Source organism: Ambystoma mexicanum, chromosome 11 (assembly GCF_040938575.1).
Source record: "Ambystoma mexicanum isolate Mex_15411 chromosome 11, UKY_AmexF1_1, whole genome shotgun sequence".
In the NCBI taxonomy this organism is placed as follows: Eukaryota; Metazoa; Chordata; class Amphibia; order Caudata; family Ambystomatidae; genus Ambystoma; species Ambystoma mexicanum.
In genome coordinates, this window is record NC_090934.1 from 1,447,792,446 (window position 1) to 1,447,807,103 (window position 14,658).

A 14,658-nucleotide genomic window follows, 5' to 3' on the forward strand; every position below is an offset into this window, starting at 1 on the left:
AATAGTGGGCATAACTAGGAGGACAGAAGCGTAGAAAAGGAGGCAGGGAAATACAGAGAGTGACGAAGCTGGGACGGCAGTCAAAAAGAGGTAAAGCAGAGGAGGACGAGAAAAGTTGTAAAGGGGAAAGGAAAGGTTACCGGTTGCTGTATCTCACTACTTGAGAGGAACCACAGGACCCTGGTCAAGACCATTATTATTTTCAGCCAACTGAGGCCCAGAGGTGGTGGACTGACCCAGTCGGTAATGGCCTGCCACCCAAGTTAAGGGCCTGAGTGAAGCAAGGGATCCTCAACGTGAGCAGCAGTGCCATTACCAACATGGTCAGCCTGCCGCTGAGGGCCATATCGCCTTTAGTACATCGGTGTTAAAGGTGATGTTAATATTTAAAAAAAGGGAAAACGTACCTTTATTCGGTCCTGCGACATGCTTCAGTGAACAGGAGTCCGTCTTCAGTGTTCAACACTAAAGACGGACTCCTTTTCCCAACGCATGTCAAAGGAAGGAATAAAGGTATGTTTTCCTTGTTTATATTAGTACACCTGAGGGAGGTGGCAGGGGTGCAGAAGTGTTCCCAGCGCATCCGCTCCCGAAATGGACTTCCCCGCCAAGGAATGAAGTGGTTTCCCACTCTCCCCTCCCTCCTCCCCCATCCCCAGAACTCCTTCCCCGTACCCCATCCCCACTTACCTTCTTTGAAGTCCATTTTTGGGAGCAGACGTGCTGGGAACACTTCTGTCCCCAGCTCGTCCGCTCCCAATCTGCGACAGGCCGTCATGGAAAGGAAGAAGTGCCTACATGTAGTCCCTTCTCTCCTTTCCAAGGCGGACATTTTTTTTGTTTACTATTTTAATGGGTTTCATGGAAAGAACAAAGGGAATACATGTAGTCCCTTCTCCTGTTTCCATTGCGCCCATTTCTTTAGTTTACTTTTTTCTATTTTTTTCAATGGCCGCCATGGAAGACTTTGTTTTCCCTTCCTTGGTGGCCATTTTTTAAACATTTTTTTATTTGTTCCAAAACGACAGAGCATTTCGGAACAAAAAGAAAATACTTTTAGTACCCTGGTCTTATGGGCCGGGGTACTAATAGCATTAAACCCCTTGCCACAGGGGCATTACCGAGTCAGGTGGGCACTGGGGCATTGCCTGACTCAGTAATGCCCCCGCGGCTCTGGGCTTATTGCTTAAATAGGCTTACTTCACCGTTAGCACCCACTGCCCACATTTTCTACAGAACAAACCCCAAACCCAACATGAAATGACGTATGCTCAATACTTTCTCTCTGCCCACACCTCCATGTGATTGGCCACTAGCTCTCTGCTTGTAGCCAAACACATCGAGGTGTGGGCGAAGTTGCTCGGATGGCCGGAAATTCCCGAGACTTCACGCTCATCCCCTGGAGACCCTGAGAAGAGCGTAAAAACTGGGAGTCTCCCTAATAAACCCGGAGACTAGGCAGGTCTGCATCCATGTATCTATCAATCTCTCCAGCACAGTACAGTGAACTCAACTGTTGTGCAACACTTGTGAGTACATACTTTGGTGATAGCAAGGCACCCTGCAGAGCTCATGGAAAACTGGAACTAGCTGATTAGTGTGTAAACGTCACACCAAGTCTTCCCATATTTAACACACATTGTCTCTGTATTCACATTAACCCTTTCCCGCAACACAATTCTAATGAGCATATGTGTATCACCTTTCTTGGTGTACCTTCTGTAATTCTAAATAATATTGTGTTACACACTAATCATGTCAGCCCAAGACTCCTGCCCAAGACCCCTTCCTTGACTGTGGCTGCATTCCAACGACCACTGCAAAGTTGTTAGTTGCAAGCCCGGTCACCAGACCAGTTATCTAGCAGGTTTAAAAATACATGGATATTGAACGAGGAGTGAACGTGTTGGGGATCCGGAACAGTTAATGTGGGGACTTTTATTTATTTTGTAAAAATTGTTTTATACAATTAAATCAAATAAAAAATAAAAAATAAAAATAAACAAAAACATTCTAAAAAGATATACCTGATACATTGGAGAGAAATGTGAAGCAAAACTAATGCCTGCATGGCCTCTGGTTACTCTATACTAATTAAAAGCAGACTTTTGATAAGGACTGTGGCTGGATGTATTCAGAACTTCTTACTGGAAGACACACTTGAGTATTGAAAATTGATAGTGCAGGCCAACTTTACGTACTGAAAAAGTTCACCAGGGTTGAGCAAAAGAAGCTCAGCATGTTAAAGCCCTGAGGCGTCCAACGGTTACATGTCTTTATAACGACTAATTTTATAACGAATGCACATATCACGAAAACGTCAAAACATAACATTTGTTTTTCTTAGTTTTTGGGGCTCCCCTCAAATCCCTGTTTCCCACTCCTAAAAACCCACCCCAGTTGTTTCCCCACAATATGTAACCATTTACCCCACCCCACATACATTTTCGTTATGTTTTTTGTTATAAAATGTTTGTTATATGTGCATTCTACATAAAATGTTCGTTATATAGACTGTATACCACGTCCAACACAAGTCTTTAGCGTAACAGATGTACTCCAGCAACCACCAAGCAACTATGGTGGTGCCCATCCACTGGGCTGTACTATTTCACCACACTTGTGCAACCACATTTTGCCAACGACAGGGCCAGGAGGATAATTCAGGGGAAACGTGCTTGTTCGTGAAGCAAAATAGCACTGAGCAGCATGGGTTCAACACCTGGTCCCACACTTAGAGGCTGGATTCTGTTATGAATTGCTTTATAAAAGCCCAATGAATGTGTTATTTTAAAGGGGCCTTACCAGTCTGTACACAACGTGACCTAGTACATCCATTATAGATTTGGGGGGACCAAGACCTAACCACCTGAAAAACAGCTCGCTTTATAAATTAAGTTTATCAGAAAGACTATCCGTGAGATTGTGGCATCCAGAAATTACATTTTTGGACCAACATTAAATAATCTGTGAATTTGAAATCTTGTGTTTTGACTGATTATTTAGAGACATGTAAAGTAGGGAAGGGACAAGTAAGTAACCTCATACTGAGTCTACGGGCTCTGAAAACATCTCAGCTAGTCATGTGCTTGCCTCAGATACATGGCCAGTCTGCACTTCCCCAGTTCCAATCCTGACAGGGGGACTCCGCTCTTCATCTCAGATCGATAAATTAAGTACCATTAAATTGGGAATAATATTGCATATTATTACAGCATTTTGAAGAGGGGGAATCCAGCATGAAGTGCTATATATACAAATGTATAATATTATTACTATACGGACCAAAGCTCCCCCTTAAAATAAACGTTTGGTATATTTCATAAGAAAAGAGTGGAAGTCTCTCTGTGAAACGAAACTTATATTCATAGTATTTCATAGACTGCAATATCTACAATGGAAGTCAATCCATTGCCTTCGACTTCTACCACAGAGCATGGTCTGATTACCCCAGGTGGGGGCGCAATATTGCAATTCGTCAGTTAACATATTGACATCATATGACAGTTATGGTGATGACTGGTGCAGTATAAAAGCTTTATGACATAGAATAATGTATAACCTAGAAATGTAAATGTGTAACATCATTTTTGATACGATTTTAGATGACGTAATATAAATTTGTGAAGTTTTCTTTGATGAAACTAAACAAATACATTTAAATAAATAAAGATAGCATAGAATAACATAGAATAACATGAAACAGATGGGTGGGAAAGGATTGGTCCAGTGACTGGGGTGTGGGCCGGACCACCTCTCACCATAGTGTGGAATGATGCTCCATGCCATTGCCGATGCGTAGAGTGCCCCGATCATCCAGAACATGCAGAGCCAGCTAAGATGCTCTCCTCTCTTCTCACGGCACAGGAATTCAGAGTAATAGGCAAACGCGATGGGGAGAGAGCCACCGATGCTATGGGGAAAAAAGAGAAGCACACTTGTCGCTGAAAAAGTGGAGGGCTGGCACACAGATGCACAGGATACTGTGTACGTGTGTGACACACAGGAAAAGATGGAACTAATCTTCCGACGACTACACAAGAGTGAGAGATTGGAAGAGTAAGAGAAGTAGAGAGAGCGGGAGATAACGGCAAAGAGGCAAGCAAAGAGAGAGGGATGGAAACTGAGGACGAGGAAGAGTCAGAAGGGCGACAAAAGAGGGAGAAACTGAACATGTAGTGCAGCATGCTTCTATGTTTCCTGAGTGTTTACCAGGGCTTTAAGTGGGGTAAGAAATCGAGAGGGGGCCCTCATTTGGGGGCGTGGCTTCTGGGAGGGGCGTGGCCTAAAAAGCACGCAAATCGTAAGGTTTGCACACAAATATATATACATGTTATATATCTGTGTGCGTACCTTACTATGGTTTGTGTACTTTGCAGGCCATCTTTTCTAAACATAGAAATATGTTACATATTTCTATGTTTAGAAAAGATGGCCTGTAAAGTACACAAACCATAGGAAGGTACGCACACAGATATATAACATGTATATATATATTTGTGTGCGTACCTTACGGTTTGCCTAGTTTTCAGGCCATGTTTTCGGGTTTATAAAAGATGGCTTTGAAAGTACACAATTCAAGCCATCTTTTATAAAGCTTTGACTACGGACAAAATTGTCCGTCCGCAAAGCTTTATAAAAGATGGCTTGAAATGTGTACTTTCAAAGCCATCTTTTATAAACCTCGAAATATGTCGAGGAATCCCCAGGTTCGCCGAGGGTTAAAGACGCCTCGGCGACCTGGGGAAACAAAGGAACAGTAACTGCCTCTGGTGACCTCTCGCGCGAGGGGTCACCAGATGCAGTTACTATGACTGACAGAAGTGGCAGCCAGTCACAGCATCGCTGTGGCTGGCTGCCACTTCTGTCAGATCGCCTGACTTCATGGCAGGCGCATGCATTATCCCGTCGCGGCTGCGGCCGCGACGGGATAATGCATCCTGCCAATGTTGCGGGCGGTGGGACGGGGCCCCGGCGGGGCCCCGGCTCAGCCGCACTTTTTGGAGACTGCCGGGGCCCGGCCCCGGTAGGCCCCGGCCCACTTAAAGCACTGGTGTTTACCTTTTTCTGTGTCATTGGTTGCATGTGAGGCTTGACACAATGTAAACGTGGGACTGAATATTTACATAAAGGATTCCATGAGCACTGGGATAGAGCTAAGAATCATTGTTGTACTTGTTCAGTGCTTGTGTACAATATTTCATGGCAGTTAAGATGCATTTAGCAATATCGTCACTGCTTCTCTGGAGGAAGGCTTCTCTTGCATGGCCATGGAAAGGCAGAAACTACCTGACTCGGACCCTAGGGGTGGCTATCTGCAGAAGGACCACGTAGGGGAAGACAATCTCCAGGGAAACAGGAAAATACTGCACAGAAATAACCGTGCAGCCAGAATTTCTAATGACACCCAAATGCCTCTGCAACAATGCCTATATTTCTTACTGTGATGTGGACGATGGTATTTTCAGGTTTTTCCAACCACCCTATTTACCCCTCTACCGCTCCTGACTGTTCCTGATCACTTTGATCAATCAATACCTGGATACCTTTCTTTTCTCTAATAGTGTAGGGATTGAAGTTTCCAAATAGCAATGTGTTCCTCTGATTGCCCTCCCTGTACCTCCTTACAGTGGACACAATCTTCAGAAGAGTACTTACCACTTTCAGCTACCTTGTTTGCAAGTAATTAATGGGGTATTTACAAAAGAAATCAGATCATCTTGTTATAGCAGCACTACCAGTGTAGGCCTGGCATGGCATGGCGTGGGGTCACATTTCTGGTGTAAGCATGGAAGAGAATCTATGGCGAGTCCACACATCCGTGACAGAAACCAGAATTTTCAAGATACATGTTAACATGAAAATACAACATTGACATTGGTCGCAAGCGGGCTTGCTCCCCTTGAAGTACATGGGGCGACTACTTCCAGTCACTATGCCAAGCTCTACCATTCCATAGCTTCAGTGAAACTGCTGCACATGTTTGATGTGCCAGTTTTACACTTCACTCAAACGTGAAAATGCTACATTTTACGGGGGCTTTATATTGATAAGAATTCGGCCCCATGCGTCAAACTGAAGCCACTCCTATTCTGTATTCTCTTCTGTTAGACAATATCCCTTCAGATCCAGGTAACACCAATAACAGACCGTACTCTGTCACACACGTGAGGTGGCCATGAAGGAATTGGAGAAAATGGGACATCCAAGAAAGAGAAGAGGAGAGAATCAGGGGCGGACAAAGCCTGAAGTTGGCCATGAGAGACTATAGTAAATTCAAGTGGAAAATAGGAGGGATAGAGAGAATTACACTGCCACTTTCTGTAGGAATTGAGCCCTCTCAAGGTGGTTCAAACATTACGTGCGATTCTGGAATGGCCTGTGTAATGCTAACTCAATCCGCAAAGCGAGGGTGGTGCGCAGTACGTTACAAGCTAAAACCAAACTACACCAACAATGAACACTAGTGTACAACTTCAGTGAAATCGAAGGCCACTCTGGATCTATTCAGCTTTCTGTTTACAGATCTGAAGCCGAGTAGATCCCTACTCAGAGTTGCTTCCTGCTAATCCCCATTCTCTGCTCATACTTGTCTTTTGGAAGGTCAGGCTCACACACATTCATTTACATTATAGTCTTAGTTCCACCCCCAGTCATTCATTGGAGCTGTAGTTCCAACCACACACGATTAACAGGGATGGGGGAATAGGGGTTTCCACTCATAGGTTACTGCAGGATAGCTGCACACCGTCCATCGAACTGTCCAATCAACCTCTCACAAGATATCATTTAAAAAACTCGTATAAGAGATTGTAAAGAGTTGTGACGCACCCGAATCCAGAAATAAGGCGGCAGAAGAGGAACAGACCGTATCCCTGCATGAAAGAGGAGAGGAACGCAAAGGCGGCATTGAGGGCCAGGGAGATGATCAGGCATTTCCTTCTTCCGATCTTATCTGCCAGACCCCCCCACACGAAGGCGCCCAGCATCATTCCCAGGTAAACTATCAGCCCTGCAAGAGAGGAGAAAACATTGTAGTTATTCCATGCCCTGCAAATCACACTAATAATTGCAACAGAGACAGCATGGGACTCATTATAAGGCTGGCGCTCCCAAAATGGAGGGGGCCGGTACGGGACCGGCCCCCTTCATTCCGGGAGCACCAATTACGAGCTTCCCATCGCGGGACCCGGATCGCACGCCTGGTTTTACCAGGCGTGCTTTCCGGGTCCCGGGAGGGGAAGTGGGAGGCAATAACGGGCCAGATGTAAGTTGCCCGTTATTACCTCCCTCCCCATTCCCATTGAGCCCTATGGGGGCTCCTGCAAGGAGGAATTACTGGGTCCTCCTATGTCGGAGTAACCCGGTAAGTACCCGTTGTAGGAACCCGGTAATGGAGCCCGGAACTAATAATAGCTAATAGCATTCTCGTAATGAAGCCCCATGTATTCCACATAGAGTCCCTATGCATGTCCACAAGCATTGGATGTATAGTACATTGTTCAGCTGATGCATATTGTTGCCTCCAGCTAGTGGAAGTAACCTGGGCAGCTTTTTAAGCTCAAATGACCTTCTCACAACTCTTCCACTTCCCCATAAGGGTGACCCCCAGGGGGTACGCGTATGCATTTCCCCTGGGGTAATTTGGGCGCTGTACATGCCAGAGAGCTGGTCTGGGGGATAGCACCCCTTTCCTGGGGATAAAAGTTGGCAGGGAAGGTTCGGGAGAAAGCAACGGTTGGTGGTGTTTGTCGTGTTCAGACCATTGTTTGCTAACGCACCTTCCCTGCTTGGTCGTAGGCCGGTATGAGTGGGTGTCGAGTCTTTGGGGAACAGGTGGGTAGAGGAGGTACGATAAGGAGTTATGGGATATTTAAAAAAGTTAAAATAAGTGAATATAGTTAGATGGGACGAAGTTTGGCGAAGTGGGCTTATCACCCTTTTCCAGTGTCCGGGACCTCTGGATGCTTCTGCACTTGGTCAGGTCAGCGGTGGGCCATGGGTGGGGTGCAGGTCTCAAGCATTTCCCACTCTGGTTGGTTCGGGTCTGAATTGCCCAGCCTGTGTTTCGTCACAGATGGTGAGCACAGTCTGGACATGTCTGCTTGGGGAGGCAGGCCGGACGGCTTTGGGTTCAAATGGCTAAGGGGGACTGCCTTGCTGGGCGGGAGTAAGCCTTTGGGGGGTTCTGGGGCAGGGGCGCAGAGCGGTTGCTGTTGGTGCACCCGGGAGAAGGGACTGTAGGGTGCACTTAACAGGCTGCCAGGTGGCATTGAGGTGCGCAGCCCAGTGTGTCATTGGCAGGCAGTAAGTAGCATGCCACGTTTAGAGGGCAACAGGCAGTGCTGCCGGAGCTGTGGTGCGGGAGGGGTTGGGAGGGAGTTTTGAGAGTTAAAAGTTTTAGTACAAAAGGGAAATCAAAGAAGTAAAGATTACGGAAATTACTTCTGTGAGCCGTCTGCTTGGCTACGTGATCCCCATTGCACAGGTGCAGGGAGGGTTGCAGTGTAGCCCCCGGTCCACCAAGGGGCGGTGCGTTTCTCTGCTAGTGGGGCAGCCAGGCCCCGTTTGGGGTGCGATAAGCTTGGTGGGAGGGGGTGCCCAGGGTGAGTTGGGGTGGGGGGGTCGCTAAGAGGGGGTTAAAGAGATAATAATAACAAGAGGAGTTAGGAGAATAGGGACAGTGCAGTTAGTGGTGGTGCTTATAGCAGTGGTTTCTTTGTTTACATTACTTGGGAGGACTTGGAGGTTGTGGGGTCATATTATGGGGGAGTTTTCGTGGACACTCAGGCCTTGTGGGAGGCATTGAGCATTATCAGCAGGGTGTCCAAAGCCCAGCTGGAGGGGCGGTGCAGGAGGTAATAGGGGCGCGGGGGCCTAATGTGGGTATGCTCCAGTGCAGAGCGGCTTCAGACGGGACCCGGGCAGCGGTGCTGGCTCGTAGCTCATTGCCGGGGAGAGGAGAGGGGAGGAGGAGGGAGCTAGGAAGAGCAGGGTGGCCATGCTGAGGAGGGCAGCAAGGGGATGGGGGGAGGGGAGAAAGGTGGTCAGGTGTGGGGTTAGGGCTCATGGTGCTGGGAAAGGAGTGGGTGTGGGCATAGGGACAAAGGTGGGTAGGGGACGAGGAAGTGGTGATAGTAGGGGGTGGGAAGAGTGGGATGGGGTGATGGGGAAGAGGGGTAGGGTAGAAAATGCCTGCAGAAGAATGCAGGTGGAAGGAGGAGAACACTCTCCCCGGTAGATAGTGGGGACAGGAGCAGGCATCAGACTGCCTCCCCAATCAGCGGTGATGAATGCAGAGGGCACAGAACACCACTGTTTCAGCAAGAGAAGAGGAGGGAGAGGGCTTCAGGGCGGTCCCTCCGACAAACAGTATTGGGCAGCCTAGAGGGTTCATACGGCCCCTAGCATGGCAAAGTGCAGGGCAGAAGGCGGTACTCCTCGCCCAAGAAGAGAAGAGCAGGAAGGGGTTGGTGTAGCCCCTCTTAGAAGAGAGCAGAGGAGCATCGGGGTGGACGCCCTGTGCTGGGATGGTGAGGACCCGTCTGACTCGAGCGGGCTCGCAGAACATGACTGCTATATGGCTGTTGAGGATGGGGGAGGAATGGATGTTGTACGGGGAGAGGGATTGTGGGGAGTGGGTTGATGGGGAGGTGGGATGAAGGGGTGGTGGGTTGGGGGACAGGGATGGGGATAATGGGGAAATGGAGAGAGTGTGGGAAAGGTCGGCAGGAGATACCCACTGATGTTCTCTGTACCTGCAGTAGGAGCCCTTTGAGGAAAGAAAGCAGGAATGGCGGTGTTGAGGTCAGGATGGTATGGCTGGGTGGTAAGGACAGGGCGCTAAGAGGTGAGCATGCTAGGGAATGGTCCGCCGTGTGGTTTAGGTTGGGGGTCAGTTGGGGGGCACAAAAGGGGTGAGTGCGGGTGCACAGGAGGTGGGGGTGAAGGATGGGCGTGTGACAGCGGGTGCCCTGTTGAGGGTGGAAGGGAGGTGTGTAAACTCATTAGAGGTGTAGACGGGTAAGGTGCCGATGGAGGTGATGCAGGCAGTGGCAGATGTTAGTGCGTTGGGGCTGTGGAGAGTGCAGAGAAGGTGAAGTAGTTACCCTTTATGGGTATTACAAAGCTGTTGGGGGCACATTTTATGGTGGCTACAAAGGAGAAGATTTGGTCCGGGAAGTTTTTGCATGTGTTCAAGCTCTTACGCAGAGTAGTGAGAGCAAATGAGGGGGCGTCGGAAGAGAAGGGGCAGAAGCTAGAGGTGGGGGCCGCATGTGCCGGTTATGATTGAGAATTGGAAGTCAGCATTTTGAATATACACTAGCGTCTACTGTGAGAAATACCCCGAGAGGTGTGCAGCATTGTTTTGGTACTTTGATGTTATTAGAAAAGCGTTTGTTCATTTTGGAGGATTCACCTGGGTAAAATACAATGAAGAGTTCAGGGCAAGAATGGGAGACGACCAGAGGGCAGTGTTGGGGGAGATTGATATGGTCCTGTGGTTGCAGTGGATGGCGCCCTCGTGCCCAGTGCCCATGCTTCACACAGCGAGCAGTTTTCCTGTGCCTTACTGGCCCTTTCTTGGTCACCACTCCCTGGATCGGGTGGCGGGAGGAGTCAGAGGACAGCCATCCGCAGCCTGATGGGAAGGGTGCTCTAGGGCAGTGTGCAGGTTCAAAAATGAGTGTAGTAGGCGCGCAGGACAGCACCCTGTTACATAATGTTTTGCAACAGGAGAGAGAGGTAGGGGCCGAGGTGTGGGGTGATGGGTTGTGGGAAAAGGCTTATACTTCAGTTGAGCTAGACATTCTGGTGAAATGGCTTTGTTTCTACCCGGAGGGTGCCAGGATTTTGGGTCCAGGCTTTCAAGAGGGTTTTAGGTTGGGGTTCCAGGTTACCAGGGTTTGGCGGTGGGCAGAAAACCTAAAGTTGGCGCGTGAGAGACTGGATGTGATAAGGGCAAAGCTGCAGGAGGAGGTGGCAGAGGGAATGGTGCTTGAACCATTTGTGGATTTGCTGTGTTATTGGGTGGTGTTCCTTTTGGTGGGGGTACTTTAGAAGGTGGCCAGTGAGTTTAGGTTGATTCACCATTTATTGTGGCCGCAGGGCATCTCCGTGAATGATTTAATTGCCACTGAGGACTGCAGGGTGTCCTACGTGAGTATGGATCAGGCGGTGGGGCTTGTGAGGGAAAAAGGGCGTGGTGCCTTTTTGGCCATGTGTGACATTAAGTCGGCTTTTCGGTTACCGCTGCTGCATCCCGAGGATTTTTGGTTGTTGGGGATGCAGTTTGAGGATCAGCTTTACGTGGGTAAAGCAATACCTATGGGTTGTGTCGTGTGCATTATTCTGGTGTTTTAGCTCTTTTATGCAGTGGGTCTTCATCTGCAGGTCAGGGTTTGGTGGCGTGCGGCACTATCTGGATGAATTCTTGTTAATCAGTGGGGCAGGAAGGGAAAACACTGGAAGCTTTCCAGACTCTCATGCTTGAGTTGCTGGTGAGAAAGGGTTGGAGTTAAAGTGGGAGACGGGGGTGGGTCAGAAAGAACACCTCAAGGGAGGGTTTTTCTGGTGCCGGGGACATGGCCCTTTGAAGGATGGTTGAGGGAAGCAAAAAGTGGTAGTATCACGGTAAAGGATGGGGTAACACTGTTTGCACGGAAAGACTAGCTGGGGGGTACAAAAAGGGGGAGAGGTAAGAAAGAAGGAGCGCATGACCTTGGGGAGAAGATGGGGGAGAGAAAGGGAATGAAGGGTGAGACGAATTGAGGGGGGTGGGAGGGAGATAAGGCGCAGGAATTGATTAATTGTTTAATTAATTAATTACTTTGCATTTGATATCGATCTGTAGTCTGTAAGGCCAAGGAGCCAGGCTAGCGTTTATTTGTAAGCTGTGGCCTGCCACATTAAAGCAACATGTTCTACTACATGCAAGTCTGGCTTTTTTCATGCGGGTTCGCCCAAATTGTCACCACGAAACACATGAGCTGAATCGACATGAATGATACCAACATTGCCATAGTGCCAATGGGCCACAAATGATGCTCTATTTCCATTTATCAAAGTGATTTCAGATTCAGTAATCCATAAAACATTACAAAGAACACATACATAAAAATGTAGGATTTTGAATCAAATGTTCTGTAAATTGCAAATCTGTGTATTCATCAATGCGAATAGAAATAATCATTCAAAAAATTCTCAAATCTAAAAATAGCCCTACCTATTATCACAGATGTTATTACAAAAGGGAAGCAGCACAGTCAGAGCAGCAATGAGTCAATAACAGCATATTATTCTTTACACACAAATACAATTCATTTCATGTATTTCCAACTCCGGTCCACTCCCACCTGACTGCCCAGAATTATAGATCTTCGTTACCAGGCTACCTTTAAATAATGTGCAAAGTTAAAAGCCACCTTTGCTCTGCTAAAGACTCATTTCGATTTACTAATGCAAATGTATTTCATGTGGATATTCTGAAAACATAGATTGTATTCGCCTCTTAAGGAAGGAACAAGCTTGTACTTGTGAACAGTACCTGGTAGAGACAGGTTTGATATACTCTTCAATAAGGCAAATCAAAAATCCATGGCATGTACCTTCCCATCAGCAGCTGACCCCTCAGTGTGCTGAAGGAGTCGATTAGATGAGAGAGAACAACTGAGCTGTGCTGTCCATTTAATGAGATGGGCAGGGAAGCACAGGCGGGAATTGATCAAGTTTCAGAAGTGCTGCCTGAGCTTCTGGTTACTTCAAAGCAGGCACCAGCCTTTTTGCTTCTACCATTAGCATATTGCTACTTAGGCAAGAAAAGATGGCCTGAAGGCTTAGCAGCTTAGGGCCACTCTCTAGAGTCTTTGGCTTCAGACCAACAGCTTCTTAGCCCACTGACAGATCTCTAGAAAGAGCCAGGTGGAAAGAAGCGCCATAGGGTCAAGGACTGAGAGCGCGAGTGCAGCATGAGCACGGTCCCACTTGCAGAACCGAGCCTTCATTTGAAAGCACACTGATTAGCCGGCGGGACCCGCTACAGCATGCCCAGATTTAGAGCCATAGGGCCTGATTCACAAAACGTTTTTCAATGGTGCAATCCCATTGCAAAATACGTTGTGAATAAGTCCCATAGAAAATCCATACAGTATCAAATGCTCCAAGATAACAACCACACATGCACAAACACTCTCACGTACAAACACGCACAGGCAGAAACAGGACATCCCTTTTTTCTATAAGCAGAGAATTAATCCATTTATTTTAATGCTAGCACAAATGGTAACAAGCAATGTGCACATCATACACTACAATAAAAGGCCAGATGTATGTTTGTTCCATGCAGTCATGCGCAGTAGAGACTGCCCGCTTCACCTCTTGTCACCACTAGAGGGAGCTGTTGCCTTAGAAATATGAATTACAATCAATTACAACCAAATATACCAGATAGCATATTAACATTCTGAAAATGTCTCTCCTCGCGCACTTTGGCCTGTCTACACAGGCATTCACACTCCTTTTATATCAATTCCCTTTAAAATGATTCGCACTGTAACCCACTTGGAAAAATGAAATACGAAAATAAGGTATTCCTGGAATAGGCACTGACTGGCAGACTTATATTGCCTGCCCATTTATCTGTCATTTCAGAATCAATTGGTCTTAGTGTGTCCTTAACTGCTACTCTTGGTTGAGTGTGTGACATGCTGTGCGTCATTGAGGTGTGAACACTAAACAGGGTGAAATGAGCAGGAGTAAGAGGTGACGTGGTCAATATGCGGAACTACAGATAATCTGGTCTCCTCAGCCCTAGCCAGCTTAGCCAATTGTGAGGGATCATGGGAGTTGTAAGCCATAAGGTTTGCAGAGCTGCAGGTTACCCAAACTGGTTCTAGAGGCATGTAGAGCCAGTAAGTAGCATTTTCTCTATGTCTCTTCTTGTATGTTGCTCTCCATAGCCTTGCAGACAGTATCTCCTGTGACCCACCGGCATGGAAGCAATCAGTACTTGGAGGAGCACTTGGTTGACACTGTTTTTCACTGAAACTTAATCAATTGATCAAAACTAAAATTGCTTAGTCTCTTGGAGCCTGTGATGGGCTTGAGGTACAATTAAAATCATGTGTAAAACGCATGTATAAACATTTTGCTCATGTCGTCAGGTCGGGAGGAGGCATGCAACAGAATATCCTTCCTGCCAACTTTTCCCACTTCGCCGTACAAATACATCAGCACCACATTTTAACGCATGTGTAAATGCTATGGAACTCACCTGCTTTTGGACCCAGGAAAATGCAGAAGGATTTCATAGGAATCCATTGTAAACGTGCCTGCCATGCATAAATGGCAGACAGAGTTTATTGCAAAGTACAAAAACAAAACCGTACAGACGCTTATACCTACATTTACACCTTCATTTGCACTTCATAGAGAGCCTTTTAAAAACTGCGTGGAGCGCATCGGTTTGCACCTACGTTCAAATGTAAGCAACCCCCACTATGCAGTTTCTGAGGAAATGAGTTCCCAAACCCATCACTCACTTCCGAGCTCAGCTCATGATGTGCTGCTTATTTTATTCAGATGAGAGAACAAGCATATTTGTTATCACTGTGACCTTTTTTTTTCCCTGTAGTCACTATCTAGAGACCAGCCAAGGAG

General features: G+C 47.2%; 1 protein-coding gene across 2 annotated transcripts in view; it reads right to left on the reverse strand.

Annotated features, from left to right (window-relative positions):
* Nucleotides 1-14,658, reverse strand: part of SV2B (synaptic vesicle glycoprotein 2B) — a 535,790-nt gene that overhangs the window by 123,866 nt on the left and 397,266 nt on the right. For both annotated transcript variants that reach the window (XM_069625079.1, XM_069625080.1), the window contains 2 exons: nt 6,832-7,012; nt 3,762-3,913 (listed from right to left, as the gene is read on the reverse strand). In XM_069625079.1, coding sequence (XP_069481180.1) covers nt 3,762-3,913; nt 6,832-7,012 — 333 coding nt within the window. The remainder of the gene's footprint in view (nt 1-3,761; nt 3,914-6,831; nt 7,013-14,658) is intronic.